At 52.1% G+C, this 20,898-nt stretch overlaps 8 protein-coding genes across 8 annotated transcripts; 4 read left to right on the forward strand and 4 right to left on the reverse strand.

Moving 5' to 3' along the window:
* Nucleotides 1-5,281: 5,281 nt before the first annotated feature.
* Nucleotides 5,282-6,049, reverse strand: J4E86_002854 (uncharacterized protein; the record flags this gene model as incomplete). Its single annotated transcript, XM_051443411.1, has 1 exon — nucleotides 5,282-6,049. The coding sequence occupies one exon, from the start codon at nucleotides 6,047-6,049 to the stop codon at nucleotides 5,282-5,284; it is 768 nt and encodes a 255-aa protein (XP_051304906.1).
* A 443-nt stretch (nucleotides 6,050-6,492) lies between these two features.
* Nucleotides 6,493-8,068, reverse strand: J4E86_002855 (uncharacterized protein; the record flags this gene model as incomplete). The annotated part of the gene is made up of 2 exons (XM_051443412.1): nucleotides 6,493-7,369; nucleotides 7,422-8,068. 2 exons carry the CDS (start codon nucleotides 8,066-8,068, stop codon nucleotides 6,493-6,495), a joined length of 1,524 nt encoding a protein of 507 aa, XP_051304907.1.
* A 334-nt stretch (nucleotides 8,069-8,402) lies between these two features.
* Nucleotides 8,403-9,217, forward strand: J4E86_002856 (uncharacterized protein; the record flags this gene model as incomplete). Its single annotated transcript, XM_051443413.1, has 2 exons — nucleotides 8,403-8,604; nucleotides 8,655-9,217. 2 exons carry the CDS (start codon nucleotides 8,403-8,405, stop codon nucleotides 9,215-9,217), a joined length of 765 nt encoding a protein of 254 aa, XP_051304908.1.
* Nucleotides 9,218-9,346: 129 nt separating this feature from the next.
* Nucleotides 9,347-9,771, reverse strand: J4E86_002857 (uncharacterized protein; the record flags this gene model as incomplete). Its single annotated transcript, XM_051443414.1, has 3 exons — nucleotides 9,347-9,514; nucleotides 9,604-9,672; nucleotides 9,724-9,771. The coding sequence occupies 3 exons, from the start codon at nucleotides 9,769-9,771 to the stop codon at nucleotides 9,347-9,349; spliced, it is 285 nt and encodes a 94-aa protein (XP_051304909.1).
* Nucleotides 9,772-10,213: 442 nt separating this feature from the next.
* Nucleotides 10,214-12,593, forward strand: J4E86_002858 (uncharacterized protein; the record flags this gene model as incomplete). The annotated part of the gene is made up of 4 exons (XM_051443415.1): nucleotides 10,214-10,403; nucleotides 10,450-10,581; nucleotides 10,637-10,750; nucleotides 10,798-12,593. 4 exons carry the CDS (start codon nucleotides 10,214-10,216, stop codon nucleotides 12,591-12,593), a joined length of 2,232 nt encoding a protein of 743 aa, XP_051304910.1.
* A 1,872-nt stretch (nucleotides 12,594-14,465) lies between these two features.
* J4E86_002859 (uncharacterized protein) lies at nucleotides 14,466-17,722 on the forward strand (the record flags this gene model as incomplete). Its single annotated transcript, XM_051443416.1, has 8 exons — nucleotides 14,466-14,556; nucleotides 14,608-14,695; nucleotides 14,749-14,762; nucleotides 14,819-14,862; nucleotides 14,911-15,200; nucleotides 15,247-15,581; nucleotides 15,628-17,570; nucleotides 17,621-17,722. The coding sequence occupies 8 exons, from the start codon at nucleotides 14,466-14,468 to the stop codon at nucleotides 17,720-17,722; spliced, it is 2,907 nt and encodes a 968-aa protein (XP_051304911.1).
* Nucleotides 17,723-18,425: 703 nt separating this feature from the next.
* Nucleotides 18,426-18,810, forward strand: J4E86_002860 (uncharacterized protein; the record flags this gene model as incomplete). Its single annotated transcript, XM_051443417.1, has 2 exons — nucleotides 18,426-18,698; nucleotides 18,793-18,810. 2 exons carry the CDS (start codon nucleotides 18,426-18,428, stop codon nucleotides 18,808-18,810), a joined length of 291 nt encoding a protein of 96 aa, XP_051304912.1.
* A 305-nt stretch (nucleotides 18,811-19,115) lies between these two features.
* Nucleotides 19,116-20,132, reverse strand: J4E86_002861 (uncharacterized protein; the record flags this gene model as incomplete). Its single annotated transcript, XM_051443418.1, has 1 exon — nucleotides 19,116-20,132. One exon carries the CDS (start codon nucleotides 20,130-20,132, stop codon nucleotides 19,116-19,118), a length of 1,017 nt encoding a protein of 338 aa, XP_051304913.1.
* Nucleotides 20,133-20,898: the final 766 nt, after the last annotated feature.

Raw genomic sequence — 20,898 nt, forward strand, 5'->3', positions numbered from 1 at the left:
CAACCCCATCCTTTTGCATCATACGCATCCCACCCCGCGGCCCTCTCGTCAGATTTGTGCATGCGACAAGCTTCCCGTTCGTTATTGATCCAGCATGCGCAAGTGTGGCGATGAAGGACCTGGGCACTCAACGTCTTACCGAAAAATCTGGTCCAGACTTATTGATGCAATGGAAGTGTCTTTCCCCATTCGTCGGGTGAATTGCATGCTTCCATAGCCACCATAACTTGGTTCAGAGCTAGTCGACATTGAGCAGCAAAAACGGTCTTGGGTACCGTCTCAGGTGATAGGGAGAAGTGCCCTGGTCGCTCAACGGCATCAAAGATCTGCTATCAGCTCATATGGGGGCTATATCGACGAAACCCAGCCTGGACGACGTTGAATCTCGCTTCAGTACGGGATGACATCGTCCCTCGGCTCTTGAATATTGTGGCTGTTCGCCAATACTTGCCTGAGGCATTCCTTGCTACCCTATACCGTACTTGCATCAATTCTTTCTTTCTTCCGACACCCGTACGCACCCCAGAAGAATGCTTTTTCGTGCGCCCCGAAAGTACCTCGAACTTGCTTTCGCTTAGGCGCGATCTCACTTTCGCTTTGTGAGCATGTGACATACCAGGTGCGGCGTGACAGATAGACGAACGGGTTCGGTAAACTGCACACCGGATACTTACTTCTGCGTAGGGATTGCCGATCTGAGGCCTCAAAGTAAGGAGCGGACCTTGCGCGCAGTAAGCTTCGTGGCTTGTTCTTTGTCGGTGTCACCGTTCCGTCTCACAACAAACTGTCGGGTCTGTCGGTTGACATCCACCTTGCGGGTACCAGTCTGTGCTGTGTTGCTGGAACCTGATGCCTGGAATCTCTTCGTTCCTTTAGCTATGCACGTCCATTTCAACGTGATCGACCCTTCTTCCAGGCAGACATCTCAAAAGCATGCCTCCATGCCGATGCGGTTGTCCGTGGCATTGCACATCGACAGTACTTTGGGTGTTCATCGGGCCAGACCAGCAAAGGCGTCGCTCCAAGTCATGAACCCAAAACCTTCCATCACCAATGCGCCTTCGTTCGTGGACACCGGAAATACATCTCCAAGTCACTGATACCCAACATCTCCGTACTGGCGAGCATCTCCGCATATTTCCTTCTCCTAGGGCGATGCCAAACTTTGTCGGTCGCACGAAGAACATGCAATGGCGCTGCATGGTTGCACGATAGCTACCGAAGTCTGCCTCATCAGCCACTTGCGAGAAACCTTCCACAACATGATCAGATCGTTGCTCAATGCTAGCACGATATCCCCACAAGTGGTACAGCATTGCGCCGCTTCTCGACATGTGTTCGCCCAGTCCAATGCTTCGGAACGCCCCTTACTGTAACGGGCCCCCTTGAACAGCGCAAGTAACACAGTGATGGTCCTCATCTAGCCACCTGCAGACATCCCCATCTATGAGCGTATCACTGCGTTTGAGTTTGCTGCATCCGCCATACGAACAATTGGACATGCCTCTACTCCCGCGTTTCCGCCCAAGACACAAGCGGCTTCCCGTACACGTACGACCGGCCCGACAAAAGGTGTTCACAGTCACACATTCCTCACGGCAAGCTACAACAGCACACTCACACCCGGCCGTGTACACAAGAAGGACAGGCGTAAGACTGACAGCGGGTAGGCGTTCCGAAGGGCGCATATGCAACTAAGCGGTCTCCGACAGTCGCCCAGAGCGTTTCGCTGCTCAGCCTCTCCGTGCGCTGTACCAGTCCTAACGGCGTGACAGCTGAGCCTCTGTCTATGCTTTTCCCATTCTGGCGTCGTACTAACAAAGGCGAACGTTCACGATCGACCATGGTTGTCTTTTGCACACCCCCAATTAGCAAGGTTTGCCTTTAGGGCGCCATATCGCCGGCATCCCACGCGAAGCTGCATGATCAGCCCATGAGCACAGGTCATTGGGCATACGAGAAGAGCGCGTACAGTCCACTAGGTGGTAAGTGCCCAGCGCTTTAGACGACGACTTGTCTTCTTTTCCTTCCACGGTTCTCTTCACGCGTCATACGCTACGATGTTCTTCCCACCTCCAAACCTTGCTGCGAACATGCATGAACCAGGTAGCGCGATATCCAGACTTCGGAACGCTATTATCGTCGACTTCGCCTCCTAGGCAGAACGCACGTAGGCGATGCCCGACGCTGGGATGGCCGCATGGCATGGCATAGGGAGCTAGCTACCGATCCCGCGAGCTCGTACGAAGGAAAACGAGGATGCAGCGAGGAAACATGGATCCACGGTGGGCTAGCGATGCGGACTCATGGCTGTGGGAGCTCGCAGGCATCTATCCGAGTATATTCTACGGTCGGCTTCCTGCGTCTGTAGCGGAGGAAGGAGAGGAAGAAGGAATGTTTGGGCGGAGATCAGGTCTTGGGCAGCAATAGTCTGGAGGTTTGTTGGTAAGGTATGACTCTTACCATCTTACTCTACGGGCCAGGACCCGGGAGAACGAGCTCAGCCTCGTCATCGCATCGTGTGTCCGAACACGTTGACAAGGCCTACTCCAACATTCCGTCATCGTACCCGCATCAACACATCCTCCCAGCACGGCCATCTCTCACAAAAGCACATTGTCAACGCAAAGCCCAAAGTCCAAAGCCCAAGCTCTTCGAAGCTCAGGTCCCTTCCTGCATCAGCACCTTGCACTTTGCACCTTACATCCATGCGTTCTCTTCGCCCCACAAGCACAAGTCACCCACCGGCCATGCAGCTCATGGTGCAAGTACCCGGCTCAGACCAGGCTTTTGCTGTCGAGTCTTTGGTCACACGACGCGAGAGATGCGATAGGGGTGCTTGCAGTGCTTGTTTCGGAGAATTTATGCTGTGTCCTAAGGGAAGGGCTGGCGTCATTGGTGGAGAGGGTGCTTAGAATGGAAGAGTGGTGTTGTGTTACGGTTGTGTGTGGGGTTGGGATGTGGTCTACCTAAGCGCTTCGTCGTGTACAGTATAGCATTGAAACATGTTTCGCTCATTCGTATTGTTGATTAGCGAGAGAAAACTAGGATGGGAGAATTGGTGTTGCGGTTGTGGTGTTAGGGTTGATAGGTGGGTATGCGAAGATATCGTGAACGTTGGGCGCATGGCAGTAGCGATCGGACATGATGCGATTTAAACCGCGGCCGACATTTGAAACTTCGCATCTGTATGTGTTAGAGTATATTGTAGTGCTGTTCCCATAAGCTGGATGTGTATGGACACGCTCACTCTTTCCCCGGTGTTAGCCACTAGGCCCAAGCTGGTATAGCCCTGATGTTTACCACTAAGAACAATGAGGCTCTCCGCACAAGCTACATCGTTCTCCCTACGCGCACATGATTTTGTGCGCCTTTACATTCGTCTCAATGTAGAACATACATGTATTGAATCTAGTTCGCTGATTATGCTAGCTCTGGGCTTAGGCTATTACCCTTTGAGGGTCAGTAACGATGTTCTGCAAGCTCGTGTCGCCGGCTTTCTGGAACATTCAGGCCAACCACTTTCGCGCCTCTGGCTACCGAAAGCTCAGCCTCCTAGATTCACACCGCCTCGATGCTGTCAAAACATCGCAAAGCCTCTCATCTCAGCTACAGCACAGGAGTCGCAGACATTGCAAGTCGGTCTGCATGTCACATTCGTCTACAATTCTGCGAAACGCTCTCAACCAAAGCCCATGCCATTTCAACAGCCTAGCGAATAGTTGCGCACAGTCTTGCCGCAGCCATGGAGCTACCACCGAAACACGTGCGCTTCACGCACACTCCACTGAACTTCAAAAAATAAAGAGATACGCCTCGTAAAGATTGAACAGAGTTCTGGCCCGTCAAGCCCAATTCAGATCACCATACAGAATGTCGATTTTAGTGGACACAGTCATGCTATCACTCGATATGATGAAGAGGTACTTAAGGTTGATGACTATGGTATGAGGTATCGCGGAGAGAGAGCCAAGGATCTGTATGCAAAATGCTTGCAGGAGACGCCGTTCAAGTTTATCGCGTTATCGTACACCTGGGGTCCTGAGTTGCCAGCGCAGGACGTACTTGTTACAAGTTCCGAAAGTCGAGGCTGGCTTTCGGTTCGACAAAACCTTTACGACTTCCTGAAGATAAGACAAGGCTGCGATTCGGTTCGCCAGAACGTCGACATACTGGAGACAAGCCAAGACTTTCGCACGGCCTCATTTTGGATCGATCAGATATGCATCAACCAAGGCAACAATAACGAGAAGGCTCACCAGGTTCATCAGATGGCAGAGATATATGGTACAGCCCACATCGTCGAGGCCTGGCTAGGTCCTGGGTTTGAAGGAAGCGACGAGCTAGTGGACTTGATTATCCACGAAAATAATCTCTCGTCGCAGTCTCCCTCGCCCAGACTCAGTGTGAGTGAGCGAGAGATGCGAAAACTTGTTCATCCTCTGAGCAGAATGGCCCGTCTACCGTACTGGACACGATTATGGGTTACTCAGGAGATCGTACTCGGTAGAGTCGTTCATATACGCGTTGGTTCCAAAACCCTCTTATGGGATGCATTCTATAAGGGCTGGCTAAGGTTAGATAAGGCCTGGCAACGTCTATGGGAAACAGGGAAAGCCGAAGATCGGAAAGACGAAGAAAAAAAAGGATTGATGCGCATATATCATATCCATGCGACTCGAATTGTCATCGCAAACGAGGACTGGAGTCCTCTCAGCCATTTAGTTCGGGGCACAGAATGTTCGAATATTCGAGATCGGGTATTTGGTATGATGGGTATGCTAAAACCATCGCTCAGAGTATTCCCCGATTACTCAATGCACCCGCAAGACATTCTACTGCAGCTTCTCACTAAGCAGATCGAAGTCCTGAAAGGTGAATGTCACCCTGTTCAGATGGAAGATCATGGATTCACTACTCAAGTGCTGCGATATTTTGTTTGCACGGCAGCTGAATGGCTTCCACACCTCGAGGACGAGGAATATGCGATCAATCGAAGAACAATACGCCGTTATTTACTCGACATCGTACCTTTGCATCTATCCAGACCTGATTATGTGTCTAGAAGAGACTGGAAACTGAGATACTACATATGGAGCAAGATACCGAACGAGCGGAATATGCTGTGGAGAATTTTACGTAAAGGCTGTAAGGACCGCGAACATGTATCAGATGGTTTCCGGCATGACAGTTATGCTGACATATTGGCACAACCAGAAGTAGTATTCGCAGACTCAGATAGCACATAGCAATTCCAGTTGATAAAGGTGTGATTGACAAGCTATACAGTATCCTGAATGTCCATCTTCCTCCTAATTCCTAACGTCCTCGCAAAATCCTTCTTAGCCTTCTTCGCCGGCTTAGACACCGAGAACTCCACGTTCAGCAACTCTCCAGGTGATTCGGAATCTGGCGAACACCTCTTCGTCCCCCTAAAAACAGCCCTTGCGATCTCCGCATCTTCCTCATCCTCAGCTTCTCTCGATGGCGCCAGGGTAGCCCCGCTACATTCCTTACCAACACCCTCTCTCCGTGCATTCGCCGCTCTAATCTCATCCAACGCATCAGCAACAGCAATCTCAACTCTCACATCCTCAGTCTTCCATTCCAGCGTCTCCAACGTCGCTTTCCTGTCGCCCCCTTCAAGTCCCTCAGCTTCAAGTCTCTCCAAACGCTGCTCTTCGGTATCTTTGGCGCGCTCATCATCTCTCCACGCCTCAAACACCCTAACCGCCCCACTCAAAATCCTATAATCCATATTCTTAGGATCAGTCTCGATAACGATTCCCGCACCGCAGCCAGGACACTTACAATGCAGAGTAACTATCTTTACGCCGAGGTATGTTTCAGGCGAGATGTGTTTGGGGCTGTTGCGGAAGACTTTACCGCGGGTGGTGTAGTGGTTGCAGGTGAGGCAGCGCATGCTGCGGAGAGGGCAGGCGAAGTTTACGACGGTGCGCGCAGGGGTTGGGGATCTCTTTGAGCGCACTAGCTTTGCTGGGTCAAAGTCGGCAGGATAGTACTTCTGGGTGGTCTTGCGTTCGGCCATTTCGATGGTGTAGAGGGGAGGATGGGGGGTTGAGGGATACGTGGGTGTTTGTTGTGGTGGAAGTTTTGTGAAGATAGAGCTGGGAGGTATTCGCGGTGTGTTTGTGTGGACAAGGTTGGGAAGGATAGTAGAATAAGAAGGGGATTGGGTCTGCATTTGAAGAGTGATGAGTACGTGGTCGCTGATGGTACGTACCATGGGCGAGTGACGAATTTCTACCCAATGGTATGAACCGAGTTACATCAACTCGACTTGCTGCCAGCGACAGTAGGGTAACGCTCACACACTACCCACATTTCGACTGCAGTTGATGAAGACAAAGGACGGTGTTATTCGAGCAATGTCAACCATAACCCACCCTGACGGATATATTATACTCATATTTTCAGTACATCAACGTAGAACATGGCGAATACCTCCAGGGCACATCGCAATAATACAATTCATTGAGAAAACAAGAGCGCTACCATAACGCTAGTAGCCTGGAAAGCACCCTTGGTACGAACAAGAGAAGCAAAGGTTTGGGGTATCTTCTTGAATGCTGCGCTGCCGTCTGTCTCGGACCACACTTGGGGGAATGCGGCCTCCACACCGATGTCTGACTCCGCCTCGCCTGTCCAGTCGAAACTTATTTGCCAGTTGAGCTTCAGGAGGACGTGTTTATCCTGCAGAACCAGGGTATCACGGCCCAAGTTCCTGCTCAAGTCCTTCCGTGTGATAGTGTTCGCGGGCTTGCTTTGCTGCCGTGACTGGGTGTTCTCGGTATCTTCTGTGGTCCGGCCTACAAGTAGATGCGCAAACGCCGTCTCGCACTTGTGCCAGTGTTGTGCCCGCTTCTTCGCAATCTCCCAATACGAGTCCATAGCCCAAGACGCATTACCCAGATCTCTTACTTGCGCTTTCGACCGGATGAATGTACCCAGCTCACGCTCAGCCCACGGTGAGATTCGTAAAAGTTGCATTTCGATAATCTCGTTTGCTAAGGCGTCGATGGTAATCGAAACCTGGGCTGTGAGCAGCTTTTGTGGACCCGCAATGTCGATGGTATGCTTCTGGTGGACCCGCCGTGAGGTTGGGAATATCTTTCCGCGGGGCAAGCTGAGTTGTGTGGAGAAGTTGAGTGATGTGAACATCTGGAGGTATGGCAAGGGATCCGCGAGTTCGACTGGGCGATGCGATGGGACGGGCTTTTCCGCTTGTTTCGGGCGTGGAGGTGGAACGGAGAGGGCGGCGAATGGCAAGAACGAACAAAGCAGACTTGATACTGGTGCTGGCTTCTCTGGCTCTGTATCGGTGCCGCTGATATCCGATATGAACTTCCTGGTATTGTGTCAGTCACAGTTTGGCTATCATGGGAGCGTTTTGGACTTACTTCAGACTGTCGCGCTCTGGAGACCGCAGAGAATCCTCCGGACCGCGGCGCTGCTCCTTAACGACTTCTTCGATGCATCTTGACACCTGAGACTCCAACTCTTCCACTTCACGCTGTAGACGCGCCTTTTCTTGCTTCCTTCTCTCAATCTCTGGATCTGGAGGCTGTTTCTTATGTACCACTTCTTGAGTTATGTCCTCAGTAATGTCATCCACAGGGCCATCTTCTACCGTCCCTGTGAAATCGTCTGATTGTACCGCTGGCGCTCTCGAACTCGGTGGAGGTTGTTTGACGGGATCTTTGACACGCGGGGGACGCTTGCTTGGTGATGAGAAGATCATCGTTCGCCGCGGCTGCTTCGATGCTGCTCGAATGTTCTGTGACGGTGTCCCTGGGAGTTCTGGCAGGTCGCTCTCGCTGGGTAGTTCCACTTCGGGCTCTTCCCTTCCTCTGGAGCCATTTCTAGCTGATACAGGTCGGTTTGGGTTGCGCTTTGGAGATGCGGAGAGAAGATTCGGGTAGTTGCGCGCAAGACTGGCTTTGGTAGGCGATGCAAAAGACGGTCGTCGCGGAGGTTTCCTCAGAGGACTTGACGCTTGTTCGGTAGGCGAGCTGGTCCTCCTCCGTTTCGCCGGTGGTTCGTTCATGATGTTCGCATGTGAAGATTTCGCAAGGACCGCAGTTTCGGCGCGTGATTTGGGCGCTTTCGTGGTAGAAATATGTCCGGGACTGGGATGGATGGGCTGGTGGGGTATGCGACGATAACAGTGAATGCGACGCGTCGGCGCGTGTTGTTGCCCTGTCGGCGTTCGCTGCAGCTTTTGCCGACGCTCGGAACGGCGGCGCAAAATGACGTCGAACCGTCAATCGTTACTTTCAATCAGCTGCGAATTGGCAATCGACAACAGTGGCTCACTTCGATATGTCATAACGAAGCGCTTCGTGTGATTGCTTCATCTCTTCACGGATTTTTGTTGGGCAATGGAACGCATCGCATACTCCGGGCAACTGGCATTGCGCCAGGAGCTCTGCGCTTCGTGCTTGAAGACATGGCGCACGTCGCGTGCTTCGACAGAGGCAGGGCGAATAGGACTTCAGAACAGCAATCGGATACAGCGTCGCTTCAAAGGCTATGTTGCACCAGAAGGCGAACAAGCCAGGCCTATCACCGGCTTCTATGCAGGTTGGACCCTCACCTGCATCACCTGCGGTACTCGAACTAACAACATCCAGACATGCTGAAGAAGCCACTATCAGAAGTACAAACCCTATCCCACACGACGCCGGAACCGCCAAAAGAGCCGCCGAAGACACAGAAGGAAGAGACGTTTGCGAAAGCCCGTATAATCTTTGGGTCTACAACTGCACTGGAAGAACGCAAACAGGAGATCATGAAATCGTCCCAGAAAGTCGCCGGCGTACTAGTCCCTCCGCGACCCGAAGAACCAGACAACTGCTGCATGTCTGGATGCGTGAACTGTGTATGGGACATGTATCGAGATGAGATGGAAGAGTGGGCGGAGAAAAGCGCCCAAGCAAGAGCGGCAATGCAGGCACAACGGCAGGAAGGAAAAGGCACAGGAAGCATGGTAGCGGGAGAGACATCTCCGAGTCATGTTGCTACAAGTATGGACGACGATGGCGGTGGAAGTGAGACGAATTGGGACACTGGTTTCGATGATGCGGAGAAAGACAAGTTGTTTGACGATATACCCGTGGGCATTCGGGAGTTTATGAGGACGGAGAAGAAGTTGAAACAGGCGCAGAAGAAGGCGGAAGCCGCTGCGGCAGCGTGAGCTTGGAATCTGGCAATACCCATAGATCTATCTTGCCATTCAAATACCCATCCATTACATATCTTGCGATATTCCATCCTATGCCCCAAAATAACACCAATTATGCTGCACCCCAAGCTTCCATCTCGTCTAATCTTCGCCGACATCCACGCCCTTTGCCTGAAGATCTTTCCGCGCCTCTGCTATTTGCTGCATGAGCTCCTTGTGCGCGTCCGGTACGTCGTTGAAGGTGAAGACTCCCCAGCCGAGCTTGAAGAGGAGGTATGCGCCGAAAGAGATGAGGGCCCAGAAGGGTAGCTATGGTTTGGTTAGTGGCAGCCCAGTACAATAACAATGGAGATGGTGAAGGTGGTGGGCCAACGCTTCTATGTAAAGGTAAGACTTACGAAAGGAACAATCTCCTCTTGGATCTTCTGAGGCAGCGGGACGACTTGGAGGAACAGTGAGAGGTAGATCTATCACATGTTAGCATCAATCTCAATATGTAGAGGTAAGGGGCTGCATACAGAGGTGAGGAGCATGCCAATGCTGATGGTCTGCGTGGCGCGCGTCATGCTGGCGAATTGGTTGTTGTAAACGGGTTAAACGAGGGTCGGTGGTCGGAAGAAGTGCGGGTGAGGGCGTGGCCGTGATGCTCGACGTCTGTGGTGGTGAATGTTCGGTGCCAGATCGCTCAATTGCCGCCAAGGGATCTGTGTCTAGGGGTCCAACGGAACCGGCCAAAGGCAAGGGCAACCGCGCGGTGGGTCGACGCTGCCGCAGGAACTCACCCCGTTTCTTTCCGCATCTGCAAAAAACAAGTGGCTGAACTATTGATTGCACTTTTTCTGGAGTTCTCCTGAAACCAATCCGACTAGTAGCCATCACCTGTACGGCGGCTCCGGACGACTGCGAGTAGCCGTTTCATCCTTGCGCAATCTCTACCGCCACTATGCACTCTTGAGCTTTGCCACGACTTTGAGCGACTGCGTTTCTTCATCTTCACACTTTTGCGATATGCCATTATCCAATGAGGAGCTTGGCGACTATATAGCGTCTTTAGAGCGCCTACTCCAAGCCAACCCTGCAGGCCAGACCGCTGTCCTCACAGGTTACGTGCATAAGCTCGATGCGTTTGCAGCAAGTGGGGACAATGAGGCCATAGAGAAGACCTTGCAGCTGTTTGGGACGGCTGTTGGCGGTCGGAGTATGTTATGCCTCTGTTCAAAGCCAACCCTGCTGACACTGTATAGAAAGATGGCAGGCCCCGTTCCGCGACAGCGGCATCCTTGCTTATGCTCTTCGTGGCTTGTCTACCGTTCGCCATGAAGATCCCGTAGCAAAGCAATACCTGAGAGTCATCGGCAACTCGGTTGCTGATAATGGTACTGTAACCTGAAGAGACCCTCTTACGACGCAAACAGTCTGACTGGAGTCAAGATACCAACAGAGAGCTCGCCGTGAGAGAGCTCGGTGCCATCGCTGGCTGCCTTCCCTCGCCAGAACTACGCTTGACCACTTTGGCCGTACTTTTCAATCTTTGTAATGATTTTGGTGAGCAATGCCACAGGATCCTCCAGACATGCAGCTCATGCAGATAGAACCCGGCAAAGCTGCAGCGGCTGCCCTCAGACTGGATGCCACAATATGCACCTTCCTAGTACTGGACAGAATCCCGGAAGCAGCGCTGGATTACGCCACGGACCTGCTGAGCTGGACCACAAGCAACCTGAGCGACGCCCAGTTCAAAGACGAGGTTTCGCTGGAGACATTCAAGAGTCTGCTGAACGTGGCACTGCAATACGATGAAGACCATCATCTGGAGTACGTGGCCATCCTGGTACATTACCTCCAAGACCCAGAGTTCCAGCAAAGGATAGCAACACCGAAACTTCTCGACGACCTTGTGACCCTGATGCTGGAGTTTGAGGCCCGATTGGAGCCAGAGGACATCGAAGCTGTCTTCCAGGAACTCGCAACAAGCAAAAACGCGGATACCACCACATCAGACGAGGCACAGGTTCTTCTAATGGCTCAACTCATTGGGCTGCTATCTGCCGCTTCAGCAACAGATGTTTTTGCACGAAGCTTCAATGTCAGAAGTCCTGTTATCGAGAGGCTGGAAGCAAAGCTCCGCGCACCTTGGGAGAGCGCATACCCATCTACGATATGCGCTTGTGTCATGGTCGGAAATTTGGCTATGTCTGATGAGGTTTGCATAGACATGGTCAAGATTATGGAACTTCACGTTCGATTGATTGTAATTCTGAAGAAGAGCACCAAGCCTGCCCTTCTTTATGCCGCAGCTGGTTTCATGCGACATCTTACGTTTCCAGAGGCTAACAGGGCTTTGCTTGCAGATGCCGGACTCATGGAAGCGTGTTGTCGCATGCTCGTACTGGACGATCCTTCAGTCCGTGGCGAGGCAGCGGCTATGCTATGCAAGCTCGTCACCGGCAACTTCTACAACATCGAAAAGGTCATGTACGAGACTGTCGGCCCTGACACAGAAGCCATCGACCCAGACATCTCAGCCGATACCGTAATCTTCTCGCACATTGTGGAGCAGGCCCTTGCTCCGTCAGCCCCGCTACCAAGCACTACCATGAAGAACCCAATGATCGAGCTCGGTCGCACTATTGTCGCCATGCTGCGATATCTCGGACGGCCCAATGCCGAAAAAGACGTTGAAGCAGTGCAAATACAGATCTTACAAGTACCCCAGATAGCCAAACCGATCGCCCAGCTTGTACGACAGCGCTTCTACCCTGAAGCTCGATCGGAAGGACTGCTCGGTCTAGGCTTACTAGCCCAAACACTCGAGGGCGCAGCAGCCATCGCCGAAGAGATAAAAGAGGACAGCGGCCTCCTCGAAACAATCAAAGAGCACGCCAACGCAACAGAAGCAGGTCTCGCGCAGCAATCCCCATCAACAGCTAGCCGGGACCACCAAAACGCGATTGTGCTGCTCCAGGCGCTGCAGAACAATGCGGTAAGAGAACTCCAAGAAGCCGTCGGGGAAGTACTAAGGACTTCCAGACTGACCAAATGGACGCAATACTCTCGCATTAGACAATCTCTGTCTAAGCACCAAGGGCGTCGCTCTTCAGGCGACGTCAGCACACTGGGTAGCCCTGGAGGCGCCTCACCGGGGAGAGTCAGAGAGTTGGCTCGCAGGGCTACTACGGATGCGCCTGGCATGTCGCCGGGGAGGGCGAGGGGGTCTACGCTTGCCAGTGAGACTAACTCTGATGAGCGGCCACGGACGCCTGTGAGGGTCAGGGAGGTTATTGGCGAGATTGAAGAGGTGTCTCCGAAGACAATGATCAAGGAGTCACCGGCGAGGGAACGGTTAAAGGGTAAAGGCATGAAGCGGACCAATACGGCGCCGCAATGATTTTGATGATGGTTATGTCTTATATTTTTAGTATCTACTCTACTTCTTCTTAATAATGCACTCTCCACTTATGACAACTATAACTGGTATTGCCGTTGATGTGAGATGTGATCGAATGTTGTGGTCGCCACTCCATCTAAACTACATGTTCCGAGTGAGACTCTCACCTAACACCACCTCACGCCACTTACGAACCACCATACATATCAATCAGATAACCCTCAAACGATCTCCAACAAATGGAAGAGAAGCGAAAAGCAGTGAATAATCAGCACGGTGGCGCCTGCGAGTCCTGAGCCTCACTCCGCACCATCAGCGTAATCAAGAGGGCTCTGATTGGCCAGACGAGCCACTCACGTGGATTCACGCGCTAGCAATCCAGGGTCCATGACATAGTACATAGCAGAGAGCTGGGTATAAAGAAGGGTTGTCTGTCGACGCATTGAAGGGTATCTACAAGCTCAAATCTATTTACGCAAACTACTTCTTGATCTTACACTCAATCTCCCAAATCAACATCAACTACATACTCAAACCTACCAACCAACCAACCAACTCCAACATCCAAGATGGTCTGCTGCGGACGTAACAATGGCACCTGCGTGTGCGCCCAAGAGGCAAAGTGCTCGTGTGGAAAGCAGCCTGCTCTTCAATGCAGTATGTCGCTCCCTTCTTTCCTTCACCTTATGCCCTCTCTCCCCAGTCCGTATACCCAATATCCACCACCTACCACCTACCACCCATCCACCCATCCACCTCCTACCTCACGTATGTATACTGACGTTTGGATAGCCTGCGACAAAGCCGCCACCGAGAACAAGCTCCCCACCGACTCTTCAGCATGCGCGTGCGGAAAGCGGACAGAGGATGCGTGCAACTGCGGTCGCGCTGAGAACAACGGATCGAGCAGCTTGGAGACCGACTTTACTACTAGCAAGTAGAGAGATGGATATGATATGAGGGTCTGAGGCGTATGGAGGTTCGAGGTGGTGTGTAGCATGAGAGGGTGTTTTTGGCGTTTACATGGGACGGTCGAAGGATCGAGGGTATACCTGATATTAGTGAATGATGATTTGAAAGTTCAAACTTGTCCTGTCGTGTCTTGTGTTCGTGATCGGCGCGTTGACGCGTCTTGTTATAGATGCGCGTGTGCCTTTCGACCTATGTCCTTGACCGGGGTATGACCGTACAACGAATCCAAACAGCCATCGTCAAGGCGGTCGTGTTTCTGAGATGCATGTTTTGTATAGCGGACGTGGCCGCTGTCTTCTTAGTGTCTATGTTCCTCATCGTGTTGCGGGTGGCATCTCATCGATAGCTTGCGGAGCTCGGGGGAGAGCGGCGGTACGGTCGGAGGCGTATGCACATTAGATTCCGAGGCTGTCGCGGTAATGCCCAGAGGTATTTGGTCCAGTACTACCGTCTGTTGAATGCATGGAGCCTGCACTTGCCATAAGGGTCAAGATCGCGATGTCTTGCTCCTACTTTGACTCGCACGGGCAGGAGCTACACGCTAGACCCTGTTTGCTTGGCATCCATGTGTAGAACATCCACTTATTCCCCCCGTCAGTCGTGCATGCAGAGAAACAACTAGATAGCTTGCCGGGGTGTCGTGCGTCTTCCTTGCTCGTTCCAATTCCATGTCCTGCTCTCGATTGCGCCATAAGCCTGCAGCCAGCGTCTAGAAAGCGCTGACAGGCGCCCCTTTCGCGAACTATCGACCTCCGCTCCGCAGCGCGCACGCCGGCATAAACCCTGCCTCGAGGCCCGTACCGCACCATTCCATAGCGCACCACCACTACCGCCGCCGCATTGTCGGGCTACTTACCAGGTGGGAACCGCCCACCCACCACGTCGTCTTCTACCACCAGCATGGCGGCCTCGGTCACTTCCAAGATGGCAGCGAGGGCTGGTGGAGGCCTCTTCAGCCGGGAGCAGTCGGGCAACGTGCCCACGATGCGAGGTACATGACGGCATGCCCACGAACAACGGACCGAAGCTCACACGCGGACAGGATTGGTTTCGTTCATCGCAGACCTCAGGAATGCTCGCGCGAGAGAACTGGAAGAGAAGCGCATCAACAAGGAATTGGCCAACATACGGTGGGTACACGCTGCCGAGTTTAAGCATGTCCAGAAGGCTAACAGTATTGCAGGCAAAAGTTCAGAGGTACTTCTCCTTGGATACACCTTCCACATGACCTGCTCTGACAGAACTCCCCCCAGATGCCGGCCTGAATGGCTACCAGAAGAAGAAATACGTCTGCAAGGTACACACGCCACTCACCGACTCTCCCGCCTATTGCTGACTCTCGCAGCTCCTCTACATATACATCCTCGGTTGGAACGTCGATTTCGGACATCTCGAAGCGGTCAACCTCATCTCGGCGACCAAGTACTCGGAAAAGCAGATCGGATACCTCGCCGTTACCCTATTCCTGCACGAGGAGCACGAACTGCTACACCTGGTCGTTAACAGCATCAGAAAGGACCTGCTGGACCACAATGAGCTCAACAACTGCCTGGCGCTGCATGCGATTGCGAACGTTGGTGGAAAGGAGCTGGGAGAGGCACTAAGCGCCGAGGTTCACAGGCTTCTTATATCACCGTGAGTGGCATGAGACGGGTTTCGTGGCCAAGCTGACGTCGAATAGGGCCTCCAAGGCATTCGTGAAGAAGAAGGCTGCCCTTACACTCCTGCGATTATACCGGAAACATCCTGCGATCGTACAGCACGAATGGGCGGAACGGATAATATCCCTCATGGACGACCCCGACATGGGCGTGGCGCTTTCCGTAACCTCGTTGGTCACCGCACTCGTCCAGGACAATACCGAGCAGTACAAGGGAAGCTACATCAAAGCCGCGAACAGGCTGAAGCGGATAGTCGTGGACAACGAGTGTGCCGAAGGTTACTTCTACTATAAGGTGCCATGTCCGTGGATACTGGTCAAGCTGCTCAAGTTGCTGCAGTACTACCCACCTCCAGGTACGTATCCTCTCCGACTATCGAAGACTCGCACTAACAGGAACAGAGGACTCACATATCCGGAAACTGATTCGCGAAGCTCTCCAAAAGATCATGGACTCAGCCCTCGAAATGCCCAAGAACGTACAGCAGAACAACGCGCAAAACGCCGTCCTCTTCGAAGCGATCAACCTCGTAATCCACCTCGACACAGAGCAAGACTTAATGGTTCAAATATCGCAACGGCTGGGCAAGTTCATCGCATCTCGGGAAACCAACGTGCGGTATCTAGGACTGGAGGCCATGACGCATCTGGCTGCTCGATCTGAGAACCTCGATCCCATCAAGAAGCACCAAGCAATCATCATTGGATCGTTAAGAGACAGGGATATCAGTGTACGAAGACAGGGTCTGGACCTACTATACAGCATGTGTGATCCGACGAATGCGCAAGCGATCGTGAACGAACTCCTCCGATACCTACAATCTGCCGACTACGCGATACGGGAAGAGATGGTACTCAAGATTGCGATTCTTACTGAGAAGTACGCTACGGATGTTCAGTGGTACGTGGATATATCACTACGGCTGATCGCCATGGCTGGAGACCACGTTAGCGACGAAGTCTGGCAGCGAGTTATCCAGATCACGACGAACAACGAGGAGCTGCAAGTGTACGCTGCGCAAACGATTCTGCAGTACATCAAATCGGACTGCCACGAGACGCTTGTGAAGATTGGTGGATACCTGCTCGGAGAATTCGGCCATTTGATCGCGGACAGCAAAGGATGCAGCCCGATCGAGCAGTTCATGGCGTTGAGCGCAAAGATGCGAGGTTGCTCATCAACGACACGGGCGATACTCTTGTCATGTTATGTCAAGTACGTGAACTTGTTCCCCGAGATCAAGCCTCAGCTTCTTCAAGCTTTCCGCGCCTACAGCCACTCGCTCGATTCCGAACTCCAGCAAAGAGCATGCGAATACCTCACACTCGCCACCATGCCGACGGACGACCTACTGCGCACCGTATGCGACGAGATGCCTCCTTACCCAGAACGGACGTCAGCGCTGCTCTCGCGATTACACCAGAAACACGCTACTACTAGCGACAAGCGAACGTGGGTGGTTGGTGGCAAGGATGCAAATGCGGACCTCAAAGAATTCGGTCTTGCAAGGCAGAATACGTCTGCGGGTGTCAAGAGAAGCTTCACCGAACCTGTACCAAAAGACGCCAAGACCGGCGCAGCAAATGGCGCCAACGGTGTCGCAGCGATATCAAGTGATTTGGAAGGTCTGGATCTCAACATGGATCTGAGCAAGGCTTCCAAAGCACCAAATCTCGCAAGCGCAGCGCATCTCAGTCCCGATTGGGAGGTTGGCTACACTCGTCTCCTATTACGGTCGGAAGGCGTGCTCTACGAAGACCAGCAAATACAGATTGGTCTGCGAACAGAGTACCGCGGGCAGTTGGGCGCTCTCATCTTCTACTTCACGAATAAGTCACAGTTCTCCATGGGTTCTTTCACCACGACACTCGACAACCGGTCTTCGGAAACACTGAAGACGGACATCAAGGGTCTACCCGACACCTCTATCGCGCCTGAAGGCCAAACACAACAGACCATCATGTTCGAATGCAAGAATGTCTTCATCGATCCGCCTACCATTCGTATATCCTACCTCGCCGGAGCCCTACAGGGTCTAACCCTCCAGCTCCCGGTCCTTCTACACAAGTACATGGAAGGCGCCGAGCTCAGCGCAGAAGATTTCTTCAAGCGCTGGAAGCAAATCGGCGGTGCCCCGCGCGAGCACCAAAGTATCTTTGGCCTGATCAACAAGAACCGGACCATGGACTCTGATTTCGTGCAAAAGGTGGTCAAGGGCTTCAAGTGGGGTATTGTGACTGGTGTGGATCCTAACGGCAAGAATATTGTCGGTGCGACGGTGTTGCATTCGAGTGAGGGCAAGTTTGGATGCTTGTTGAGACTGGAACCGAACTTTGAGACGCAGGTATGTTGGTACGAAATGATAGGGGAGAAGAGAAAGCTAACAAAGGATAGATGTACCGGATCACGATTCGCGCGACTGATGAGTCGGTCCCGCCTGTTCTCGTCAAGGCTATGCAAGATCGCCTCTCGCAGGGTATTGAGGGAATGGCTTAAGTCAAGAGACTTATACCTTCCTACCTTTCCAACCAACACCGCCACCACCATTCTTACACCATCACCCTCACGATGTGTACACACCTGGAACCTTTTGTTCATATACTAATGTTTTTGTCTGGGAAACTTTGGGCTGTTGCGAGAGAGAGAGAGAGCGAAAGAGGTATGTTTGATGGCTGGGCTTGGGCTGCATATGTAGCGTTCATTCTTGAGGAGAAGGAGGAAAACATTGAGATATGGCGCATACCCTTGTTTCTGGCTCATGTAGCATGATTACATATATATTGGAGCGTTTTTTTTGTTTCGTGGTAACTGAGGTTTGGTGTGGAGTGATGATGATAATATGTGATGTCGTTTGCAGAACAGCGCTCAGTTAAATGTGTCGCTTCATCTAGGGAGAAGGTATGAAGATGTCGGAGTCGTACTAGTCCATGCGACCTTCAGCCCTTGTGTTGCGCAACTCGAAAAAGGGCGCGACTGCCACCGAGCCATGGTACAATACCACCACTAGTGCCTAAAGCATCGATGGTACCTGAGAAAGTACGGCTATACTTGAGTCACATCACTACGAACTTTATACATGTTAGATTCGGACCCCAAACCGTGCACTAAGCCTACTCCCGTCACAATCTTACAGCAGATAATACTCTCCGCACATCGCCACACCCCACGCGATACAGCAACGTCTACATCAACATCAATCATGCCCGTAACAAAAATCCCCCACCCATCCTCCTCTTCCACCTCCACCTCCACCACACCCGCCCCCAAACCAGCCTTCTTCTGGCAGCCCCGCGACGGCAACGGTTACCTCTGCCAATGGTACTGGTCCAAGTTCACCCTCGACAACGAAACCTACGTCACAACCGAAATGTGGATGATGGTGCACAAAGCGCGTTGTTTTGGCGATGAAGATATCGCAAAACAGATGCTTGAGACCACAGATCCGAAGACGCATAAAGAGCTGGGGCGGATGGTAAGCGGGTTTGATGAGAAAGTTTGGGATGAGCGTACGTAATTCCTGTTGTTCGATGTGATATTAGAAGGAGGGGATGCTGACTGGGTGATAGGAAAGCTGGAGATTGTAACACAAGGCAATTATCACAAATTTACGATTAGCGAGGATGCGGAGAATCTGAGAGGCATGTTGTTGGCTACTGGAGAGAGGGAGTTGGTGGAGGCGAGTCCGCATGATAGGATTTGGGGCGTGGGGTTTGCGGAGAAGGATGCGGAGAGGAATCGGTATCGGTGGGGGAAGAATCTTTTGGGGAGGGCGTTGATGGATGTGAGGAAGAGGCTGAGGGAGGAGGGTTGGAAATGAGGTAGAGGAAAACGTCCTCATAATTACACATGATGCAGGTAGACCAGTGTATTGTTGGTGTACGAGAGCTCGTTAGACAATCTTCGAGACAACGTTAACACCGGGGAAATCCAATACCTCCTGACGTTTATACTCCGCCCTCGCAACCATGCTCGTGATACATGCAGTGACCATTTTGCTGAATCGTAGCTCCATCTCTTCCTTGACATCCTTCGTCCATGGTGGTCCAAATGTCACACCAGCCCTCTGATATTTGTCCTGCACGAAGTTACTCCAGTCTAGTTCCAGTCGAACCTGGCGCAGTTTACCTAAGTCTCTGATCCCACCCAGAACATCGATCAAACGATGCCAGCGATGCAGTTTGCCTTGCCTAACTTGGTCAATGATAACAGTAAGATCGGATATTGGCACCGATGGCTCGCCCCGGTTGATAGCTCCGGTCTGGAGGATACTTTCAGTTAGGAACTCAAGGACGTCGACACCGACTGTGAGGCACTCCAAACCCGGCATTCGGTTCAATACGAGGAGTGCGTAAACGAGTCCTTTGAGTAACTTGGCTTGTGTTCTCTCGAGGCTATAATCGCTTGGAACCAAGGTTTTGAGTACGTATGGGTGGAGATGGGCATTGTCGACAATGTTAAAACGGTGTTCCTGGGAACGTTGAAGCACAGACGAATCAGTGAAATGGGCGAGGTCGAAAAGGCCACGGATGGTGAAGAAAGGAATGGCAATCTTTCGTACACGGACTCTATTTTTAGGCGTCAGGGCGCGAGAGAAAGCTCCAACAAAGGGGCGACAAGTGCGTTCGCTATCTGTCAATACGAATGTAAAGCTTTGGTACAGGTAGGAGAGTACTTCGTTTTCGAAGGTCCAATGCGTGCAGATGAGATTTAGGACAGTTTCCCAACTCTCAATATGAAGCTCGTCTTTCTGGGGCTTGTCTTTCTGAAGCTTGTCTTTCGAATTCAGTGTCGACTTGACCAGTGTCACTCTGATAGTCCGATCTGGAGTGTCGCTGACGATGTAATCGTAAATCATCTGACGGGTCTCGCGTGCAAGGCGCAAAATACCAGCTTCTGGCTCGACCATACTAGATATTAATCGGGTAGATTAGTAGCTTCTACATCCATGTACTTATAGCTGGGTGTCCGATGAGTTTGTGATCAATACCGTCACATTTGGTGACAGAGCAATCTCTCTGAGCGACAAACGACTTGACATACACATGACACCAAATTGAGTTGACCATCTGATGAAAGCATCGTCGGACAGATACATGCTGGTTACGCCGAGCATAGGGATGCGTTCGGGTGTATTGAAGGTATCCAGGCCCCACTACTGCGAGTTCGACAAGCCATGAAACGTTGGTAAGTGCCTCCCGGATGTCCTGTTTTTGGATTGGTTTCGCGGTGTATTTGTCCATTCCGCACGACATGGAACGCGCACCGGTAATGGGAGGCCTGTCATATCATCCGGTTCATATCGATGATGCGTGCGGTACGGGTTTTTAGATGCTATTACCATGATTTCTCCAGGTACGTGGTCCGCGCATGGCACATGAAGGCCCGAGAAAGGTACGTAACATTAGAACGGGTGCGGGACGCCGTCCAGGGCTGCTTCAGTTGCCATCCACAGATGCTGCGATGGCGCATCGAAACGAGCTATCCGTAGCTTTTGCGAATGATATTGAGAGGAACCCTCGAATGTGAAGCAAGGTAAGAGACGAAAGTACTCGTGTCTCTTGGTGCGGGGATACGACTAGAGCGAGTCTGATTAGCAGCACTATCGGTGATAGGAGGCGCAACCGTATCGGTGATAGAGCGAGACGGGACGGGCGGAAGGCGAGCGAGGCAGT

Source organism: Alternaria arbusti (assembly GCF_024043155.1).
Source record: "Alternaria arbusti strain BMP 1465 chromosome Unknown scaffold_3, whole genome shotgun sequence".
In the NCBI taxonomy this organism is placed as follows: domain Eukaryota; kingdom Fungi; phylum Ascomycota; class Dothideomycetes; order Pleosporales; family Pleosporaceae; genus Alternaria; species Alternaria arbusti.